This window comes from Anas acuta, chromosome 13 (genome assembly GCF_963932015.1).
Source record: "Anas acuta chromosome 13, bAnaAcu1.1, whole genome shotgun sequence".
NCBI lineage: Eukaryota > Metazoa > Chordata > Aves > Anseriformes > Anatidae > Anas > Anas acuta.
In genome coordinates, this window is record NC_088991.1 from 8,335,114 (window position 1) to 8,355,880 (window position 20,767).

Consider the following 20,767-nt stretch of genomic DNA (forward strand, 5'->3'; position numbering starts at 1 on the left):
TGCAACCCCACCACAGCCTGTTTGCTGGCTGTCCCCCAAGCTCTTTGCAGGGATGGAAGAGCCCTGGCACTGCTGCATCCCCTAGGGGGGCTAAAACCGTGGTGCCCCAGGCGTCACCATCCCCGGGGGTGTTCAAGGAGAGGTCAGACGTGGTGCTTAGGGACACAGTTTAGCGGGTGACACTGGTGCTAGGCGATATCTAGACTGGATAATTGGGCTGAAACACCTCGGGGGGGGGGTGTTGGGGACACACAGCAAGGCCCCGAGGCCCCCTCAGCGCCCAGGCGCAGGCCGAGGCGGGCTCTGCGCGGCCCCGCCCCGGAGGCCGGGCGGCAGAGGCGCAGCCCCGCCGCGACATGGCCGCCGCCCGCCGCCCGCTGCGCCTCCTCGCCCTGGCCGCGCTGCTGGCCGCAGGTAGGGGAAGGGGCGGCTGGCAGGGGGCCGGGGGGGCTCTGCCGACACCCCCCTCATCGTCCGAGGTGCCGCGGGGAACTGGGAAGCCGGCCGGGGGTGGGGGCTCCGCGGCGGGCATGGGGCTGGGGGCTCGGGAAGGGGATGGGGTTGGGATTAGGATTGGGACTAGGGAAGGGGTTGGGGTCGGGGTGCTGCAGCCGAGGGGCAGCAGGGTTGTCCCACCCCCCCCCCCGTGACCCAGATTTGCAGCTTGCGTCCTCGCTGCTTCTGCAGACGGGCAGGGGCCAGCCCAGGCATCTGTCCCAGCGGGGCAGCGGGCTTTGCAGATAGCAAGCAACGAGCTCTTTTTCTATATTATTATTATTATTATTATTATTATTCTTTGGGTGGTGGTGAAATCATGAAATCAAAGCCTACCCTACCTCTTCGTTTCCTTTATTTTAAAGCGCTCTTCAAAAGCAATCCGTTCCTCATTTCTTAATAGAAAAGAAAGTCCTTTTTTAAGGTCACGCAGAAAAAAATAGACAACCATGCTGCAAAAAGCCCTAGGAAAGTTCTCTAAAAACCCCTTTTTGGCGAGGAAGCAGCCCTAAGATGCAGCAGTGCTGCAGGAGGGCAGCGCTGCGATGAAGATGAAGGTGGCAGCGCCGGGGCTGGCCGTGAGTCAGCCCCGGGGTGATCTCCCCCTGGGCCCTACCTGCCGGGCACCTGCAGCGCGGTCCCAGGCTGCTCCTGCTCGCTGCCCGCATTTCCAAATGCGGGTCTCAGTTTTGGCAGGCTGAGCCAAGAGGCTGGGCGTGAAGTCCCGGTTTTGGATGAAAATGGCAAATTCGTGATTAGTCAGCAGCAAAGCTGTTTGCATCCTGCGCCGCTTGCACAGAAGAACGCTGTTCTGCTTCGGTCTTAAGTGCTGGGCTGCAGGGTCCGGCCCTTAAACATCCTTGGCTGTGCTTGCATCAAAATGAATTTCACTCTCAAAGGTTTGCAAATCATCTCTGCTGGTGCCAGGCATCCAAGATTGCTGAACAACGCTCAGTTTGGCCCTGTCTGAGCTGTGCTGAGTTGCCCCTCCGTGGGAATGACTGCACAAGGCTGAGGAGGGGGCTTGGCATTTGCAGCCTTTTCTGCACGGAGCAGGCATCAGGTCCTGCCAGGCAGCTTCAGTCTTGCCACGTGGCTCTTGCAGAGGTGCCGGGAGCCCTTTGCCAGCTGAGCACTGAAGTGGCCACAGGAGAGCACAAGGTAGCGATAAGAAGTGGGTTTCCAAGGTGGAGCTGTCCCCTGGGGCTTTCAGCCCCAGCTCCACTGTGCAGCGGTAATAGAAATCAAGTTTCTTTGGTGCTCTCCACATCAGAGAACAAACTATGCAGCGAAACCAGTATTGAGTGTGATTTGTGCAGCTGAGGTCCATATCAGCCACCAAAACAAGAATAACACAGATTTCAGCTGCAGCTGTTCAGGAAAGGAAGAGAAAACTGACTTTTGAACTGAATAAAGTATGGTAGGTTTTGCTTTGTGAAGCCTTTTTGCTCCAGAGCGTTACCGTGGAGCCTGAGCTCTTCTGGCACCTTGCATGATTTCTTAAATCTGCAGATCTCTGGCTTTTCCAGGAAGAAGTACTTATGTTTGAGTTGTGCTAGATTAACCCAGTGCTTGTCCAAAATGATAAAGAAAACAGTCAAGCAAGGAACTTCCCATGCTGTTGTGGCATTTTTTAGTCTCTCCTCATCATAAGCCAGGACAGAAAGGCACTGATGTTTTCATGGAAATGGCAAACGTGACACTTGAGGTCATTGCTCCTGCAGGGAGTGCAAGGTTACCTCTCACGGACCTCTCAGAAGTGGCCTGTCCAGGTTTTATGCTTTATATTATGCAAGAAAAACTTGAAGAGCAATTACAAAGTGATTGCAGACAGTAGAGTTTGGGGCTTCCTCTGGAGCTGCAGCATCAGCAGTGACGGGCAACTGGTGCTGCCATCCCGCATCCTACAGCCAGCCTCTGACAGATACCTCCCCGCTCAAGTGCGACAGCACTGTCCCGCCAGCAATTACAATAATTACTTAAACGAGAAAGCGATATTCGACAGTGTAATTAGCACTAACTGTTGTGCAGATGGCCATGGTCACTGCGGGCAGCTCCCCTGCACGCCCCGTGCATACCGCGGTGGCCGGTGGCGAGCGCAGCCGGTGCCAGCTCCTCGCCAGGTGTTTGCCCAGCTCTCCGGGCTTGCCTCTGCCACAGCAGCAGTGGTGGCAGCTCTGCCAGCGCCCAGTGACCTGCCAGCACCGCAGGGACTGCTCACCACACTCCTGGCAGCGAGGAGGAATTGCATGGCAGAGGAGCGAAGGCGCAGTTTGGCACTGCCGCCGGTGCTGAGCTAGGTAGCAGCCTTGTGCGAGGCATCTACGTTTACTAAAAACCTTAGTTATTATCCACTATTATGCAATAAAATTTATAATTACTAGGTATCGGTAGCGAGTCAAAGGAATACATTTAAAGAATAATTTTTACTTTGATAGCGTTTTTGACAAAGTGGGAGAAGCTAAATTGGTTTTCTTACAAATTATCTCTGATCTTCGAACAAATATGAATTAATTAAATGTGTTATGCCCGGATATTTTTGTCTGGAGCTTTAGAAATAATTAATTTCCATATTTCTGCCTGTATTTCAGAACCTCTTCCTCGAGCTTGGTGATACCTGTGCTTGGAAATGGCTATTTTATTTGGTTGATTTTTTTTTATACTGTACAAAAATGTAATTTTTCCCTTACATCTGTTGCAACCGTTTCAGCCCTTACAGCACATAAACCAGAACAGTCTATTGATCTCCAGTGTTGACTAGAATAAACTTTTAGGACTGCTCAGTTTAAAATCAAATTTGTTTCTCCTTACAAAACCATCTCCTGGAGGTTTGAGGCACCGACTTTATAGTTAACTAAAGAAAAAGGGGGTTTTATTAGACAGCGCTTCTGCTGCCGCTCTAATAGCAAAACATATGTTTAATAAACTACATCACACCGATGGCAAAGAGAAAACCTTTGCAATAAATCCTTTGTAATCCGCCTGCTGTAATTCACAACCGGGGGAAGAACTTGGATAGAGCGGCATTGGGGAAGATGAATGCCGCGTATCAAAAGGCAAAACATGAAAGGACTTCTCTTGAAAAGGAGACTTCAAAGCTGGGGATCCAGATGCTGGGTTTGCTAGCTGCGATCTGGGAGGCGAGCACAAGAAGGCATTTGCCGAGCCAAGAGCACTTCTCAGAAGGCAGCAGAGCCACGGCCCGAGGAGCGGCCGTGGGGCCAGGCGGGCGCAGCACGGGGCTGGGAGATGGGAATTGCTCAGCCCTTTGCTTGCTCTTTGAAACGCTCCCTGTGCTTCTGCACAGAGGAACCTGAACAGAAAGGATGTGCCAAAGGCTGGGAGGCTGCCTGACATCCAGCTTCAGGAGGACACACGTGGCTGCGGCACAGACCCAGGGTGGTCGGAGGCAGGAGGGGGAGCTTTACGAGATGCTTGATGAGACCCCGATGGCACAGCCCTTGCTCTGCCCCTGCGGGAGGGGAACGGGGCTGGCCAGCGGAAGGGGCTGAGCTGTGGCAGCAGCAGAAAGCCCTCCTGCACCTCTGCCCTGCAGTCCTGTGCCAGCAAGCCAGAGGGAAAGGTGGCCCCTGGGTGAAAAAGGGAAGAAGGAGAGGTTTTAAGCAACTGGTGGCATGCACTCTGTGCTTGGATAAGAAACGGCCGTGCTGCCAGTGGTGGTGGTGGAAGCCACCCAGCCTGTAGCCAGGAGCCGTGCCTGCCTGGTTTTGCTCTTCTTTGACTACTTGGTTTCTTCTGCGAGCATTTTTGTGTTACCTTGGTATTCTGGAGCTGCCATACTCTTACTTCCATTCATACTTCTGCTTCTCATTCATACGATGACCTAACGCACAGCGGCAGCGATCAGCAGCTCTCCTTAACGAGTGGGGTACCACGAGTTGCGCTCTTCTCATCGAGGTCTGAGGCTTCCTAAAAGGGTGTGGGGGAAGGAAGCAGGACTTACCTGAGAAACAGCGATCACTTTGCCCTGTTGGGTAACCACAGATTGGGTCAGAAGGGCTGAGCCTTGCTGGTGGACTTCTCTTTGAGCTCCAGGAGCTCCTGGTTTTATACACCTAAATTATTTCATGCCAGGTGAGTATCAAACCACGCTGGTTCCCTGGTGAACTTCCCCAGCAGTGGGAGACTAAACCAGCAGCGCATCCCTAGCGATGAACCAACGTTTTTACCGTGTAATTCCCTATTTACCTACTTCTAACGACAACATCTTCTCTTGATCGTTATCTGATGAGAGCGATGTCTCTCCGTTGGGAATCAGGTGATAAGCACTTAATCTCCTGCCTCGGTTTTCTTTGGGCTCCTGCATCCCCGGCTTTGTCATTAGCTGTTCTGCGCAGGGTTGGGAACAAAATGCTTTCGTGCTGTAATTTGTCGGCTGGTTTATAAACAGGCATCTTTGGCCCTAGGCGAATTCCGAGTCATTACTTAACGTGTAAGCAGAAATCAAACGATAGATCTGAACGCAGCCCGTAATGGCTCTGTGTAACAGCGCTGCTTGGACAGCATGCAGAAAAGCAGGAAAATGCCTGCAGTAATGGAAGGTAAGGGAAAGGAGCTGGAAAGGAGCCGTCCACGTTTTCTGCCCTTCACTGAAGATGGCAAGCTGTGAGAGCTGGGTCTGTGGGTCCTGTGTGCTGCGGGGTGGCAGCGGATGGGCAATTCCTGCTGCCTGCTGGCCAGGAGGGCTGGGGCTGTGCGTGCCCTGCCCGGCTCCTGCTCCTCAGAGGGAGATGCTCATGCTCAGGAACATGCAGGCGTCCTCTTCTGATGCAGTCCCCAGGGAATAACCGGAGCATTTTTGGAACGGGTGGAACGTGGCATGCACCAGGACCTCTTCTTGGGCACGAACACAAGGATCGATCGTCCGAGCAAAGCTGTGTGGGACCCTTGTCACCTGCCCGTGGTGTGGAGATGCTGGGCAGCCTTGGGAACCCTGCAAGTTTTGTGATGTGGAGCAGGTCCTGGGAGCTGCCCTGGGTGCTCACTGTCCCCTTGCCAGGATTCAGAGCGGGGATGTTTGGGGTCTGCAGCCCCCTCCCAGCTTTAGAAGGTCAAGGCACCGAAACCAGAGCTGGCAGGGAAGGAGAAGGAGCCTGAAGAGCATCCAGCTGGGAGAGCTCATCTTCTTGTGGATGTGTCCAGAGCTGGGGCTCTTGTGGCTCTGTGGGTAGCCAGAGGTCCATCTGTCCACCTGGGTGGGGAAAGGAGGTCTGTCTGTCCGCCCAGGTAAGGAGAGGATGCGTGGGGACCTCGGGTGGCAGCGGCTCCTGCTGGGTGTCCGGGGCACAGCCAGGCAGGTCACGCAGCTCCTGCTGGCCTTGCTGTTAGCAGGTCTCAGGCATCAGTCCCTGCGCACAGAGCAAGTCTTCATTATGCAAATTCTCATCTTAAAGCTTTATTCGTGTGCTTCCTGGCAGGCTTTCCTTTAATCTCAAGAGCAAGATTGCTTGGAATTACCATATACCCTTGTTAATTGCATAAAAAAAAATTACAGCAGAGGTTGTTTTTGCCATAATCAAGAGCGATTTTGATTAGTACTTCTGGAAATCAAAATGTTTTGCTGGGAGTGGAGAACAGGGACAGCAGCATCGCCTCGTGCCCGCCAGGGGGGCAGCCGCTGCTTCCTCTCACCGAGGCACAGGAGAGCACCTTGGGATTCTCCCCTCCAGCCCCGTACCTGCTCTGGGCTTCTCTGTGTTCACCAGACTGCCGATCTCACCCCATTACGGGCTCCAAATTCCCCAGGAAGCTGAACACACCCATGTTGCACGGCAAATACGTGGGCTGGCGCTAAGAATGGGAACGGGCGCGCTGCTGGGAGCACCGGCAGCCTGGCAGCACACTGGTGAGTTATGGTGCTGTAACTCCAGCTTTGTCAGACAGCGAGGCTTAATTAGAAAATATATATATATTAATGTACAACCAAAAAGCTGACGAGTACAATCCCGCATGCGAGCTGCCTGCTACAGGAAATAACGAGGAGGGAACGCATCAAGGCACAAAGCCCTTCTACCTTCAGACAGCAGCTGGCTCGGAGTCACAACACCCCGACAAGGCAAGGGGCAGCTGCAGCGCCTCACCCCTGTCCTTCCTGCCCCAGCTTGGGCATTTGGGAACGTGTTACACACTGCGAGGTGCCTGGGTTTGTTCCTTTAGGTTGCCACAGTGAAGAAAACTAGGGAAAACACATCTCATTTATCTGTTCTTTCCCCATAAACCCACAGACCTGAGGATGCTCCAGTGCCAGCTGACAGCAACCACAGGGCAAGGGCAGCACGGAGCCCGTGCACGGGGCAGGAGCTGCGTTGTACCCAGCGCTCCTTTACCTCCCAAAGGGATTTAAAAGGGGTATTTAAAAGCAGCAGTGGGACCTGAGAGACGCTGCATCACCTCCTGTCCATCTGGGTGCAAAGCGTGCTTCGTTGGCGTGGAACAATGATGAAACACGGGGCAGAGCTCAGCCCTTACCTGCTGCCGTCACCAGGAGCGGTGCTTACCCACCCCGTGGAGCGCAGTGCATCTCCGGAACACTCCCTGCCTGAGCTAAGGGTGCTGGCAGCTCCAACTAGCTGGCCAGCTATCATCCACCTGTACCAACACCTGGGGGATTCCCCAACCCAAATAGACCGTTACCAGCATTACTACCAGTAGTAACACCAGGCGGAACAAGACGCGGTGCACGAGTGGCCTAAAGCAGAGCTGAAGGCGCTGCAGCGCTCGGTGCCGCTCCCTGTACAAGTTCTCCTCTGAAATGCTGATCCCTGCTTTCCGCTGGACTGGTGCATTTTCGGTGTTATTGTCCTTGTCAGTAAAGCTTTAAATTTATTCATGAAGCACGCTGGAGCTCAGGTGGCACCAGCTAAATCCATTTAGCAGTAGGAATAAGAGGAAAGCCATTTTAATGTTCTCTCGCAGTGCGGCAGTGCTTAGCAAACCCAAAGGATATTAATTACTCAGCATGCTCCGAGATGTAAAAGCATGAATTTATCAAGACAAATACAGTCAGAACTAGGGTAAGTCAACAGTAATTAACGTGATGCAGGAAAAGACGGAGAGCGGCAGGATTAGCCGGCCCGGCGGCGCAGCCTGGTTATCCCTGGGACGTGGCGTGGTGCTGAGCTGGTGCGGGCACCTCAAACACTACGTGGCCGAGTTCCTCACCCTGCTCCTGGTGCACATGGGCATGGCAGGAGGATGCAGGTGCTACCTGACATATTCCGCTGGGGTTGCAGTCACCAGCAGCGTTTCCATCCGTGATATCCGAAGGCACTTCCCAAGAAGAGGTACGTTCGCTCTCCTGGCTTTTCACCCAGCGTGTCGGTGGCGCTCCGGTGTTTTCCTGGTGTTGAGCAAACCTGTAATCGGGAGCCCAGCCACGGGTGAGTGGCAGCCGGCGAGATGAATTGGTAGGCTCTGCTTGACAAATCCAAGCGTAGCGTGTGTTTTTATACCGCATCCATTAAGGCAAACAAATGGAAAAGGCAGAGATGACTGATCTGCAATTTAACAGTCACGGGATGCAGGGAAGGCTGATGTCTTCCTCACCGCTGACAATGGGTCAGGTTTAGAATAAAAAGCAGAAAGCCCTCTATAAACTAAAGCAATTTGAGCAAGCGCATCTAGCCAGGCCGTGTTTAAAGGTGACTGACGCCGTGTGGAGCAAGTCAAACCTGTGCTGATTCTTTGTCTGCAGGTTATGGGGACGACACTGGGGGCTTCAACCTAGAAGATGCCCTCGGCCCTGTACCGCGTAAGTCAAATTTATTTTTACATTTATTAAAATGTCATCAATCAAATGGTGTTCCTGCACCCCGCTCCTGTTCCATGCTTGGTGGTACCGGAGAGCTCCCTGCAAGCGATGCCGGCTCCTGCGATCACACCAGAAGCACCAACAGGCATCGGAGTGAGGGCTGTAAGAGGGTCTGAAACCTCTGCATCGCAGCAGCCAGACCCCGCCAGATCATTACAGCACACTGGAATTGAAGCCCAGTGGTATTCAGATGGAAATTAATAGGAATGGAGCAACCGCAACTCTTGCTCATAGTTTATTCATACACTTGGTACCACTGATGTTAATGGATAGTGGTTTACAGGTAAAATAAAAATGATGAAAAAAAAAAAAAAGAAATCCAATCTGTAAAGCTGACAGCAGCTTGTTTTGGCATGGGAGTGGCCAGGAGAGCTGGGCACTGAGCATTGGGGTGTCTCCTGAACACTTCCAGCTGATAGAGAGCCTCCGACACATCAGGCAGTGCTGGAAGCAAGGGTCAGCTGTAAAGCTGAGGGCATGCCAGCAAGTCCTGGCCACTCATCAGACCAGAGGTGATGCTTCCAGTGCTGCCCACGACTAACGTTTCTCCCCTGTTTTGCCACAGCCACTCCTAAGGGAGCCAAGAAGCCGTCCGGTGGGACAGGAGGGAGAGGTGAGACCTTGCACATGTATCATTTAAGCAAAACCCTGGGGCTGCACCGCGCCAGCCACCCTGCTGACTGCCTGCTGTGTTGGCAGACTCCAGTGCAGAAACCTTCGCTTGCCCATGCAGGTGCCCCAAACATAACTTTACCCGTGGTTTTCCATAAACCACCTCCCCTCGGTTTGCCAAAAGCTGTGCTGCAGCATCTGCTTGCATTGAGTGAGCTTTTCCACCTGCACCAAGGCATCTTCTCCATCGACTGCATATCTGTGCGAGCCTCTGCTGCTCACCTCCTCTGCATCCCCTCCCCACCAGCATCTGTGCACCTAAGTAAATGCAATATTGATATTTCTGTCCGTTCTGAAGGCAGGCGGCGTGAGAGCATTTATGGCCAAGGCTGAGTTTTGCACACTTTGCAGTATCTTGATGGGGGAGACACAGACCACAGCTCAGCTGTGCGAGGGCTTTCAGTTCTGCCCGTGCGGCACCTGCTGGCTTTCCTCCCCGGAGGAGCCCAGAGGATGTCTCTGCTCCTGTTTTTCCCCCAGGACATCCCCAGCTCCCACTGAACGGCACCAGTCTGGTGACGTTTTCCCACCCAGGGAAAAACATCTCTCCCACCGTGCCGGTCAGGTGCCCTGGCTGACCAGATCCCCAGCACATTCCCTGTTCAAAGACACTGCTTAGATTCACTCCAACGTGGGAATTTTGCTCCTGGTGACTCTTCTGGCCTGGATCTGGCCAGATGTACCCCTGAGGCACCGAGCAGAGTTGTCAGCACCACCACTTGCCTGTCTCTTCTCTTCCACAACAGAGTTTGATCTGGCCGATTACTTCGATGACCCTCTGGAGACCACCACCAGACCAGCCAAGCCAACCCCCAAGCCCTTCCCTCGGCCAGGGAAGCCAGGTACCCCACAGCCCTGCTCGCGCCCTTACAAAATTGAAGCCCTGCTGATAACGTGCCCTGGGGCAGGGGGACCTGGAGCCCTTGGTGCTCATCAGATTCACATTTGGGAGGGTTAATGGGGTTTTGTCTTTTCTCCGTATGCTTTCAGACAACAGCTTTGGGGATGTCATCCGCACCACCACAACCAAGCGGCCAAAAACGACGCGGCCCCCTCCCAGGCATAACCCAGGTGAGCACGAGCTCCCTGCCTCACTGCTTCCAGCCTTTGCTTTGTGCATTCACAGGAGAGGTAGGAAAGAGCCCCAGAGTAATCAAACCACACAAAAGCACCTCATGGATAGGGCACCTCGGCATCACCACACACCTCCTCTGCCCGGGGGCTTGCATTTCCCTGCGAGGGCTGGTGCTTGGGTCTCAGTGCACCCAGCTCACAGGCTCCTGTGCTGCCTGTTTGGGCAGAGCTTTGGGCAAAAAGGCTCAACATCGGTTTTGGATGAGAAGAAACTTATTTACGAGCTAGCGAGTGGGTTGAGAAACTCAGGTTGGCTCCATTCCACATTTTTAGCTGCCATTTAGTGAAGGCAATAGAAAGCTGCTCTGTTCGAGTCAAGCTCCTGAGGATACCAACTGTGCATTTATGGAGAGAAAAAAAACAACACACTAAGCCAGGAGGTCAGAGGCAGTTCACGATGGCGTGGGTGCTGCAGGACACCCATGCCCCTGCCAGTGTCCCCGTCGTGCCACCTTTGCTCTGACCACTTGTGTCTGGTGCAATTTGTGTGATTCCTGGGCTCGATCTGTGACACAAGGTGATTTCTGTGTTTCACAACAGCAGCACTGGGGCAGGTTCAGAGCATTCCCCAAACAGCACAAAGCCGCACGAGGAAGCAGCGATGTCAGGGGCTTTGCTGCTTCCAGTGATGCTGGTCCCTGGCAAAGCTGAGCCTTTCCTTGACTAGTTGTCATCATTAAGGAGGTTCTCACACTGCTGTGGTGTTCTGTAGGGAACGACTTCGACTTGGCTGATGCCTTGGATGATAGCAACGATATGAAGGGCGGCGGGCAGCCAAATGTGAGACCTGGTGAAGGTACGTGTGGATTTCCCCTCTCCCTGCCATCCTGCTCATGACCATGCTGTCCTATCAGCCGCATGTCCCTGGGTTAGACACAACAGATTGCTGCAAAAAGTGGGGGGAGAGCAGAAAGAAAGGCGATGCCTTGTCTGGGCCACGGTGGTTCTGCTACATTCACCTCGCCCCCATACCCGACAGCTATTTAACCAAGTACTGTTGGGGTTCGCAGTCATTGCCAAGACATAAATCCAGAGCAGTCTCAGCCCTGGCACAGCACGCACCACGGGCCAGGAGACTTTTTTTTCCCATCTCTGAAATACTCCAGTGAATGAGTCGTTTGTGTGAGAGGATTGTTCCCTCGAGCACCGGAGCTAGAAAACAGACTTTGCACGGCAGGTTTATGGATGTCGAGATGGCCGTATACCCTGCTCACACGTGTAATTAATAGTCAGGTATTTTATTAGGCTGTATTAACTAGGTGACTTGTCTGCACTTTGATATTCTGGGCTTGTTGGAGTATTAGACTCCTGCAGGAAGGTTTGAGGTGTTGAATGGCTGGAACATGGCACTCATTGTGAGCCAGCCACTGAGCCAACAGCCGCACACTTCCCCAGCATTGCTGCACCTTGCGTTGCTTTTGACCTCTGGGTTCTAGCTTTTTTTTTTATTTTTAATTTTTACACTCATTACTAAACCCATAAACCATTTTTTTTTGCAGTAAGCTAGTGAGCAAGGAAGTCTCTTTCCAGGCTGGAAAGTCAAGGGTTCAATAGCTTTACTAATTCTACCGCTAACTCCCGTTCCACGTTTCTCTCTTCTTTCAAGCAAGACTTAAAGTCAATTATTACCTCTTTTATGAGCTTAAAAGAAAATAATTTGGGGTTGAACGTTTTGCTAACGCTCTGTAATTGCAAGGGAAGCAGAACGGCTCATTAACCTCTTTCTGTCCTTGCTTGGGGACAGAACAGCAGCCACTGGTGGCACCACACCCGTCAGCCCTGCGCTCAGCCCAGGCTGCACAGAAAACCCAGCCGAGCTCCTCAGGCAGCCAGACGACTTGTAGGGAATACTGAGATGAATACCGCAGCCTTCGCCTTCCTGAGCAAGCAGCATTTCTCTGCAGGTTGCTGGAAGCCTGCCCTGCCACACTATGCTCACAGGGCACCAGAGTCCCCCCAGAGCCCCATTCCCAGCTTCTCTCTTCTTCCTAGGAGCACCCACAGACACCAGGACAGACAGACACAGACACCTGGCACCCGGCTTCCCTGACCTCTCTCACCCCAATCAAGCCACACACTGTTTTTCCTTTCCATTACATTTGCTGCTTTCTAGGTTATTTTCTCCCCTCCCCACCCTGGGAAGGCAGCTGCCAGACCCCCAGCTGCAGGGGACAGTTTCCCTTCAGGCTCTGACCAGCTTTTGTTGTTATTTTTAAAGGTTTTTCAGATGACGACCTGGCTAGCATCGTGGACGGAGGCTACAGCCCTGACAAGAAGAAAGGTAAGCACGGGCCTGCAGGCGGGTCTGCACCCCCAGCCTGAGGCACAGGGACGATGGCCGAGCCATGGGGCCTCTCAGATGGCATCTGCCCCTTCTGCTGTGGTGGGGAAGGGACCCCGGGACCCCCTAATGGATCTGAAGGGATCGGGGGGCTTGGCCATGTCCCCTTACACCAGCAGCCTGCACGCTGAGGTGGCTCTGGGGCCTGGCACGTCAGCCCATGCTGTGGCCACCTTCAGGAGACACCAAAGCCGCCTTCCACCGCTTGGCAGCAGGACCATGGCTGGTGGGGACAGCAGAAGAGGCCTTCAGCCTCTTCCTTCCAGTCAGCCATGCCTGTTCCTGGCCCCCTGAGGCTGTGTGGGACTCATGTCCCCTGACCCCGGTGCCCTAACATGGCGCCGGCCCTCAAGGTGCGACCACCCATGGCTGGTCACCAGGAGGGAGCAGCAGCACTGGCTGCATCTGCACGAGGATCCACAGCATTCAACACTAAAAGCAGCCGAGTTAAAGACAATGAACAGCACAAGCCCAATCAACATTTAATGAATCACCGTGCCAAGGACAAACCACGCTGGAGACATTAACACAGCGCTGACCTGCTTCCATTACTCGGGATTTAAGCAGCTCGCTCACAGCTACAGCTTCCAGCAGGAACCATCTCTCCTCCCGATGCCATTTCTCCAGGGAAGGAGACTTTAAAATGGACTTCAAGCTATGTAAAGGTGCCCTGGCACGACAAGCTCAGCCAGTCATCTCCTTCTGATGGCACAGGGATGTTTTGTACCTCTGCCTGACACCTCAGTTACCCTCACATTGCTGTGAGGGCAGCACAGGAACAAGGAGGACCCCATGTGCCAGCCCAAGGGTGTGGGCTGAGCAGGGCTGCAGGTGGGATGTGGCTGGACCGGGGTCACTGACAGGCTCTCCTCTTTTGCAGGTGCCGGGGGCAACACCAACAACGAAGGTAGGGACTGTGGGGTCTTGGGGGGAGTGGGGCCATGGGTACCCCCCCACCACCCAGTGCCTTTCTGTGCCCCACAGGGAGCAGCACGGTGGAGACGGGGACCATCGCCGGCATCGCCAGCGCCCTGGCCATGGCGCTCGTGGGGGCTGTCTCCAGCTACATCTCCTACCAGCAGAAGAAGTTCTGCTTCAGCATCCAGCGTAAGCAGCCCCTGGGAGGAGGTGGGATCAGGTCAGGGGGCAGAGGTGCCCAAAGTGAGGGTCAGGCACTCCAGCAGAACAGGCACCCCTCTGCCCCCACTAATTCCCCACCCTGCCCCCAGGAAGGGGTGGCAGGGGAGAGCCCTGCCTCTGCCCCAGCGCAGCACAGGTTTACCAGACACTGTGCGTGGGTACCCACTGCCAGCACAGCCCTGTATACATGCTTAATTCTGACCCCAAAATAAATATGAGGAGAAAAAGAGGTGACCACTCACCAGATAGCAGCAATGGAAGCAGGGTAACACTGAAGCAGTGCCTGCAGCCACAGCTGTGGGTGATATATCCCATCCCATCCCACCCCCTCCACAGGTGCCTTGCAATCACTGCAATTAAACACAAATTAAGCTGCCAAGCTCCCTGAGGTGCTGTAGGCATTGCTTGGGGGCATGTCACCTGCAGGCAGGTGGCTGGGGACAAGGGACCCATGTGCCTTGAGGGGCTGTCCCCATCCCAGAAGGTGTAAGGGCAGGTGAGGGGCAGCCCCCCCAGCCTTTATGAGGCAGTTGCAAGCAGCTGGAAAAGGCTCTTTATATAAATCCAGTGAATTCTCCCGAGAGCCTCCTGTGCTCTGGGGAGGGTGTTTGGGGGCTGGAAGCTTTGGCTGGAATCGTGCTATTTTCCCAGTTGTGTCTGCAACAAACAGGAGCATTTTGGTAAATTAGATCAGCAGGGAAAGTCAAATGAATGTGATGGAATGAAACACACTTGTATATTCCCCCCACTTAAATGATATTTTGGCAAGAATAAATAACTAAAAAAAAGAGAGCAAAGGCTTTGATGAGGGGGAAGCTGAAACACACAAAGCCCCAGAAAGGCGGCAGGAAATTAAAGTTAATTATAAAGGAGGATTAATTTAAGCCATCAGACATGGCATGCTGGGCTAATGTCAGGCCTTAGATGCATTGCAATGCATGACAGAAATCTGAGAGCCGTCAGCCACTGCAGAAGTGGCTTTTTATTGAAAAACATAAATTGCATTTGGTGTTATCCCAGCAAAACACACGGCCTGGGGGAGGCGGAGGTGGTGTGTGATGACCGCTCACTGGAAGCGGGGAGAGCAGGCTCAGCCCTGGCGAGGAGCAGCCCTGCTCTGGTTTTCCCCTGCCAGGAGATGGGGCCAGGTCTGTCCGGAGCTGGGCAGGGGCACAGCAGAGCCCTGCCGGGCTTTGTGCCGTGTTTAGATGTGTAGAAAAGTTGAGATGGCTGCAACGTGGGGTGTGGGAGGCACAGTTACAAACTGGGCGGGAGCACCGCCTGCGACACTCGTTGTGCTTTGTCCCTTACCCCTCAAAGCTGCAGAGGGACAAGGTAAAGGTGGGCTTCGTCTTTCTCTGACTTCTGCTGCCCTGCTTGAAAGCGGCGCTGTGGCAGCCTCGGGGACCCTCTGCAGACCCTGGGGTTCAGCGGCGGGGGCACATGCTGGGACATTGCTTCAGCAGCACAGCCTTGCTTTAAGCTGCTTCTTACAGCTCTGCATAATTCAGCCTTTAATGAGAAATACAGCACGTATCTGTGCTTAGACGCAGCCCCTGCTGCATAGCAGTCCCTCCTGGAAGAGGTACCAGGTCTGTGCACCTCTGCGAGCTGAGCCGTGCTAGCACAGCAATTAGCCTCGCTGCCTCCTCGCATGGTAAAGGTGAAGCAAGAGACTCAGAAAAAAGGGATGGGACTGGAAGCTCTGCCTTCTGAGAGAGCCTCTGTGGTTACTTGAAAGTCCGACAGCGCTTTCTCAGCTGCGTGTCATGGTTTAGTGATGTTTCTCTATTGCTGTTAATGCAGAGGAGTTTGCAAAAAAGCATCTTAGCTTTTACAGAAGATAGGCCCATTACTGGAGATTTTAAAGCATCAAAGCAAATCATTTCTGCTTTCTACCCTCCCACCTCACTCTCTTTATTGTTACTTCTCAGAGGGACTTAACGCAGAGTATGTGAAAGGGGAAAACATGGAAGCTGTCGTAAGCGAGGAACCCCAAGGTGAGAACTTTGCATTCCTTAACCTTCCTGCATCTGGCCACAAAAGCAGCTGTAGTGAAGGACTTCCTTAAAGGCGCTCACGCTGCACTGAGCTAGCGTCTCTTTGAAGACACTACTTAGGTTATGCCGCAGCTTTTTGTAAAACATCCACTACAATGTCTTTCCCTCTTCATTGTACACAAAGGAAAGCCGTGATAAGAGACCAAGGATCTCATTCTGCAAACAGTGGCAGTTAATATTTAGCTTTCATGTTTTCAGCCATCAAAAGTGTCTTACACAAGAAAAGCGTGATCCTTCTTTCGGTGACAGATAATCAAGGCTGCTGTAAAAGCTTTTCCGAAGTCAGATACAACCAACCAGTATCTGGCACCCGTTGCTTGCACTTTGTTACTATTGTGTGCTATTGTATTAATGATTTTTTTTTTTTCCTCTCCAGTTAAATATTCAGTACTGGAAACACAGTCAGCAGAACCACCAAAACAAGACAGTGCAAAGATCTAAAGCGTGGCCTGGGGCTAGAAAAGAATCAGTCAGCAGCAAACACGGAGATCTTACATGCTTGTAATTTAGCTTTTTATTTAATTTGAATCCAAAGCTATTTAATGTGTACTTAGGCTTGGACTGGCTTCTTATTGCTCTAGGCTTTAGGGTTAGGATGGTAGTAGGTGTTGTTGTTGTGTTTGTTTTTTTTTTGTAACAAGCTATGTTTACATTGAAGTAATACTGTAGGTTTGGTCTCAAGTTGTATGCAAACCAACAGAAGGTGCTTCAGCAGTGGTCAATTATCACAAGGTCTTTTTCAAGGAGAATTGCTTACAGGTGTGAGGACAGTGAAGTGCCTGTGAATAGCAACCCAAAGCAAACCATTCAAAACCCTTAGTCAGTCACCTCCAGCCAACTTCTGCCATCAGTGATGGGCTGTCACTTCTGGCAGCAGCGATGAAAACCACGCGTTTCCTGAGGGTAGACTGTGGTCCTTAGTGTACCCCTACCTAAAACCAAGTGCCTCTGGGTATGTCCTCAGGTGGGGCCTCAGGCTGAGGCAGGTGAGTCCCTGCTCCCAAGCCAGGAGTTGGGGATGCTCCACCTCCACGCAGCGCTGGGCTTCTGACCAAATCAGAGGACCTGATCTTCATGCCAAGTCATAAACACAGGTAACAGCAGTGTGTGCAGTGCTCACGTGCAGCAAATAGCATCTGAATGCTGGGCTGTGGTAGAGATGGGAAGAGAGTTACCAAGTGGCAGGGTTTGTCTGTGACATGAGATTCCTGTATTATCACTGAGACAAAACAAAAACTGTGTTCAGATGCTTTCAAGGACAGATTGAGATCTCGTCCATAGAGCAAACCACAGATTTAACCCAAAAGGAAAGAAACAACGTGTGCATCTGAGATCTCTAACTCACTGCCACTAGAGTTGTAGACAGAGTTCTTCACCTTCTCCCCTGATCATTACACAACTATTGAGAGCATTTCCTGGCACGTTATGTAGAAAAAGGAGACAAAGCTGCATCCTTTGGGTCACCACCTAACCTTTAAAAAAGGCTGGGTGTCCTGAGAGGATGGGCTCTCTGCTGCTGTCCCACAAGGGTCCTGCAGCTCTCTGTGAGCCTTGCTCAGCAGAACACTGCTCTATTGCCAGGAGAGCACCCCTGTGCCACAGTAGTACTGCTATCCGGACCCAAGCACTATATCGCAAGAACTAGTTTTCATACTTCCTCCCCAACCCTTTCTTACCGATGCTGAAATGTGGATACAGCTACCTTCTGATGCATTTTTTCCCAAAGCAATGAATACTTGAAAAAGCATGCTCTGAAGTGAAGGAAAATTCACTTTGCCTAGTGTAAAAAGTACTCACTATTTATATATAAACCTAAAATGTGTGCATTTTGTAATGTTTTGCAAATCCCAGATTGTGTGAACGTGAACTAAAAAAAGCATTTCCAGTTTGATGTACAAATTCAGAGCTTTCAGCTAGACATGACTTACACGAGGCCTTGCCAATAGGTGAAGGAGCCCAGGAGCATTTCTCTGGAACGGCTCAATTTGAAAGGAAATTGCCCAGTAACATTGTAAGTATTTTGCAACAGCTGCACAATTCTTTATGCTCTTCTTAACACTTGCATTTTTAAAGCCTTACACTAGCTCAACAGAACAACTACAGCATTTTATAAGGGAGATAAGTTCTAAGGATATATGGTGCCTGACATAGATTTAGAACACTTTATCTACAATACAGCTGTTGACTAACTACTGCTACTTTGTTTTATGAATGTGTTGGGGTTAGAAAAAATATTATTGTTCGTTCTGAGGCTGTAAGAAGAAGAAATAGATATGGAATACACTCGGTATTTTTGCTTAGTCTTGGAGTAAGACTTCCACGGGGGAGCGTGGTCTGCAGAATTCTGACCAACCCGTGCAGGAGGTCTGATTCTAGCGAAGCCACACATCTCCATTTGCAAACACCATCATCTGTTTTTTTCTTTCTTAGCCAAACATATTTGAAAACTGTAGCATGAAAAATGTTTTTTACAAAATTATTATAGGTAAAACGTTGCAACGTAGCATTGATGAACACTAGGAGTCATTTTCCTAGGTTAGATCAAGCGAACGTAATTCCGTTTCTTTTTGCTGATGACAGTGCTTGCTGTAGATGCAGATCATCAGTTTTAGCGCATTCCTCTTACAGTGCACTCCCTGTTTCTCTGGTGGACAGTGCAGTGGGTGTTCAGGATTGCTTACAGGCTGTAACACCCTCCATTGGGATATTACTGTACTAGGACATACAAGAAACAGGCATGTAATTCACAGATACTGCAGGTTTTTTTTTTTTGAAATACTAGCTTTTGGAATTGAGAAGCAAACAGCACTGAAGTTGCTCCTTTTCTCCTTTTCATGAGGCCTTTTTATGACTGGTGAAAACTTTGTTAATATGATTTCTAGGTGTAGTATACGGAAAAAAAAACAAATGCACAGTGAAAGGGAGCACTTTTCCAGTTTACAGTAACAGAATTCAAAAATTCTTTCTCCAGCATTTCAAATGGGAAAACATTGACAAACACTGCAGTAAAGAAATTACTTCAAAACAAGTGCACAAAAATCAAAGCCTTCACGTGCTAAATGTCAGCTAAGGCTCAAAATGCTGCTTTGTTGCAGTCTGTTTCCTTCTCCATCCAGCTGTCAGATCAGTGTCTGAGAAGCAGGGAGTTCATACTTCACACCATTGTTATCTCAGGCATTATAGCAACTGAGGGGGTTCGTTCATGTTTTCCTAGTAGTGATACGAGTTCTGAAACAACTGACACCTCTGTAACTATCTTCATTTAATTAGTATCCATTCTCTTTAAATGTGGATATTGAATTTTTAAAAATTTTGCACTTATATTCTGTATACACGGTGTGAACTTTCTCATCCTTTATTTAAAAAAAAAGGTGTAAGATATTAGAAAAGTAGGATTTTTTTTTTTTTCCAGGAGTCCAAAATTATGTATATACATCTGTCCTGAGAGTTTAAGTAAAACTGTGCTGTGGGCTTTTTTTTTTTCTCATCACACCCCACATTTTTAACTAAAGCTACTTCTAATGAAATGGTTGAGAAGAGGTTTCACAATTACATAGGAAACAGAGAATTGAAGGAACTTAACCAGCTCTTATTCCGTTGTTTATTCTGTTAATTACTTGCATTTTCCTTCAGCACAATTGTAGAAGGTTCTGCATTTATGATGCTGTGACATTAGTTTATACAGTATAGAATACTGTGACATGAATTTCAGAGTGTTTTTTTTTTTTTTTTTTTTTTTTTTCATTTAAATAAGCTCGGTCATTTCCATCCAGCCCCTTTAAGGAACCCTTACAAGTGCTATATTTGTCATTGTTAACTATTCACTTGTTGTGATAAAAATGGAATTAGTCCACAATGCCGTTTCTAATTCTGCAAAAGCAAAATGACTAGACAGGCTAAGGCCTTCAGATTTGCTTCAGCAACAAATGAGGCCCAGGAACAAATGAGGTTCAGGAACAACAGCGTTGTGAAATTAGAGAATAATTTCTTTTGAGTGAAATCCTTATCTAAAAGCAAAGCCTATTGTTTACTGATGCAGAAGTGATCTGTACCAAATGAAGGTTGAATGTTCTGCTGTGAAAAGATAAGACTCATTTTGCTAATGTGCATGTAAGGGTCATGGGGGGAAATATCAGAATTTGACAACCTTTGGAAAACAACAAATAAACTGTCTAATAAGACATGAGAGACTTGTGTTTGTTTTTTTTTTTCATGTTGCAAGTAAACTGTAAAAGGTGGACCATATCCTTTTTACATATAACCTCTTCTGTAACTAAAAACTTTAATAAAGAAAAAAAACACAACACATAACCACTCAAAACCTCCAGAACCAGTTTTCTTACTGAGAAAACACCTATCATTACAAAAGCTTTAATATTGAAGTATCGAAACACACACACACACACTGTCCCTCTCCCTCCTCAGCCTACCAAGCAACTAAACTCAGGTAATGAATGCCCTATAATCCATGGCTGCACTCACTAAAGCTTAGTTTTCAGTCCATTTCACTGCCATAGGTCTCCTGCCGTTTTCTGTATATTTTCGTATGCAGGAGATGAATCTCCCATGCAATGCAAAGTTAAGTTTTTGGCCTCCATATAATGATGCAGTGCTTTATATCAGAATTAAACAATGTGTTTTACACTTCAACCTACCTACTTCTGACTCTTATTTCTTGTAAAAATAAAATTATCTCTTCCTGACTGCACATGATCTGGCAGTGAAGAGATCTCTGATAGGATATCCACTTAGTTCAGATGTGATCGCTCAGCAGATGGACGTTGCTTTGTGCATTTTAACACAAGAAAGTTTATCTCAAATGGGAAATACTCTGATTTTCCCATTTTACTTTGTCCTCTGCTGTGGGGCTCACTCCACTTGAATGGGAGTTGTTGATCCCTTATTTCCAGCTCTTCAAAACCCAGCCATTCTCAGTGTTACCAAATACTGCCTATGACTTAGTACAGCTTTTCTTGAAAAATAAGAGAAAAATCAAACACTTCTTGTTTAAAGCATCAGCTCCTTGAGAGGAAGGCTGCCAATGCAGGGAACAAAAACAGGCAGATAAGACTGTTTACCAACTTTAAAAGCCTT

The 20,767-nt window shown here is 50.1% G+C and overlaps 1 protein-coding gene and 1 long non-coding RNA gene across 2 annotated transcripts; one reads left to right on the forward strand and one right to left on the reverse strand.

Annotated features, from left to right (window-relative positions):
* The first annotated feature begins 281 nt into the window (after nucleotides 1-281).
* CD99L2 (CD99 molecule like 2) lies at nucleotides 282-19,854 on the forward strand. The gene is made up of 11 exons (XM_068697382.1): nucleotides 282-414; nucleotides 8,210-8,266; nucleotides 8,892-8,939; nucleotides 9,745-9,840; nucleotides 9,989-10,069; nucleotides 10,845-10,928; nucleotides 12,351-12,413; nucleotides 13,354-13,380; nucleotides 13,458-13,580; nucleotides 15,548-15,613; nucleotides 16,050-19,854. The coding sequence occupies exons 1-11, from the start codon at nucleotides 357-359 to the stop codon at nucleotides 16,112-16,114; spliced, it is 768 nt and encodes a 255-aa protein (XP_068553483.1). The 5' UTR covers nucleotides 282-356; the 3' UTR covers nucleotides 16,115-19,854.
* LOC137863848 (uncharacterized) lies at nucleotides 1,749-13,902 on the reverse strand. Its single transcript, XR_011101187.1, has 2 exons — nucleotides 13,856-13,902; nucleotides 1,749-5,864 (listed from the first exon to the last, which is right to left on the reverse strand). It is a non-coding gene; the product is annotated as an uncharacterized lncRNA (long non-coding RNA).
* Nucleotides 19,855-20,767: the final 913 nt, after the last annotated feature.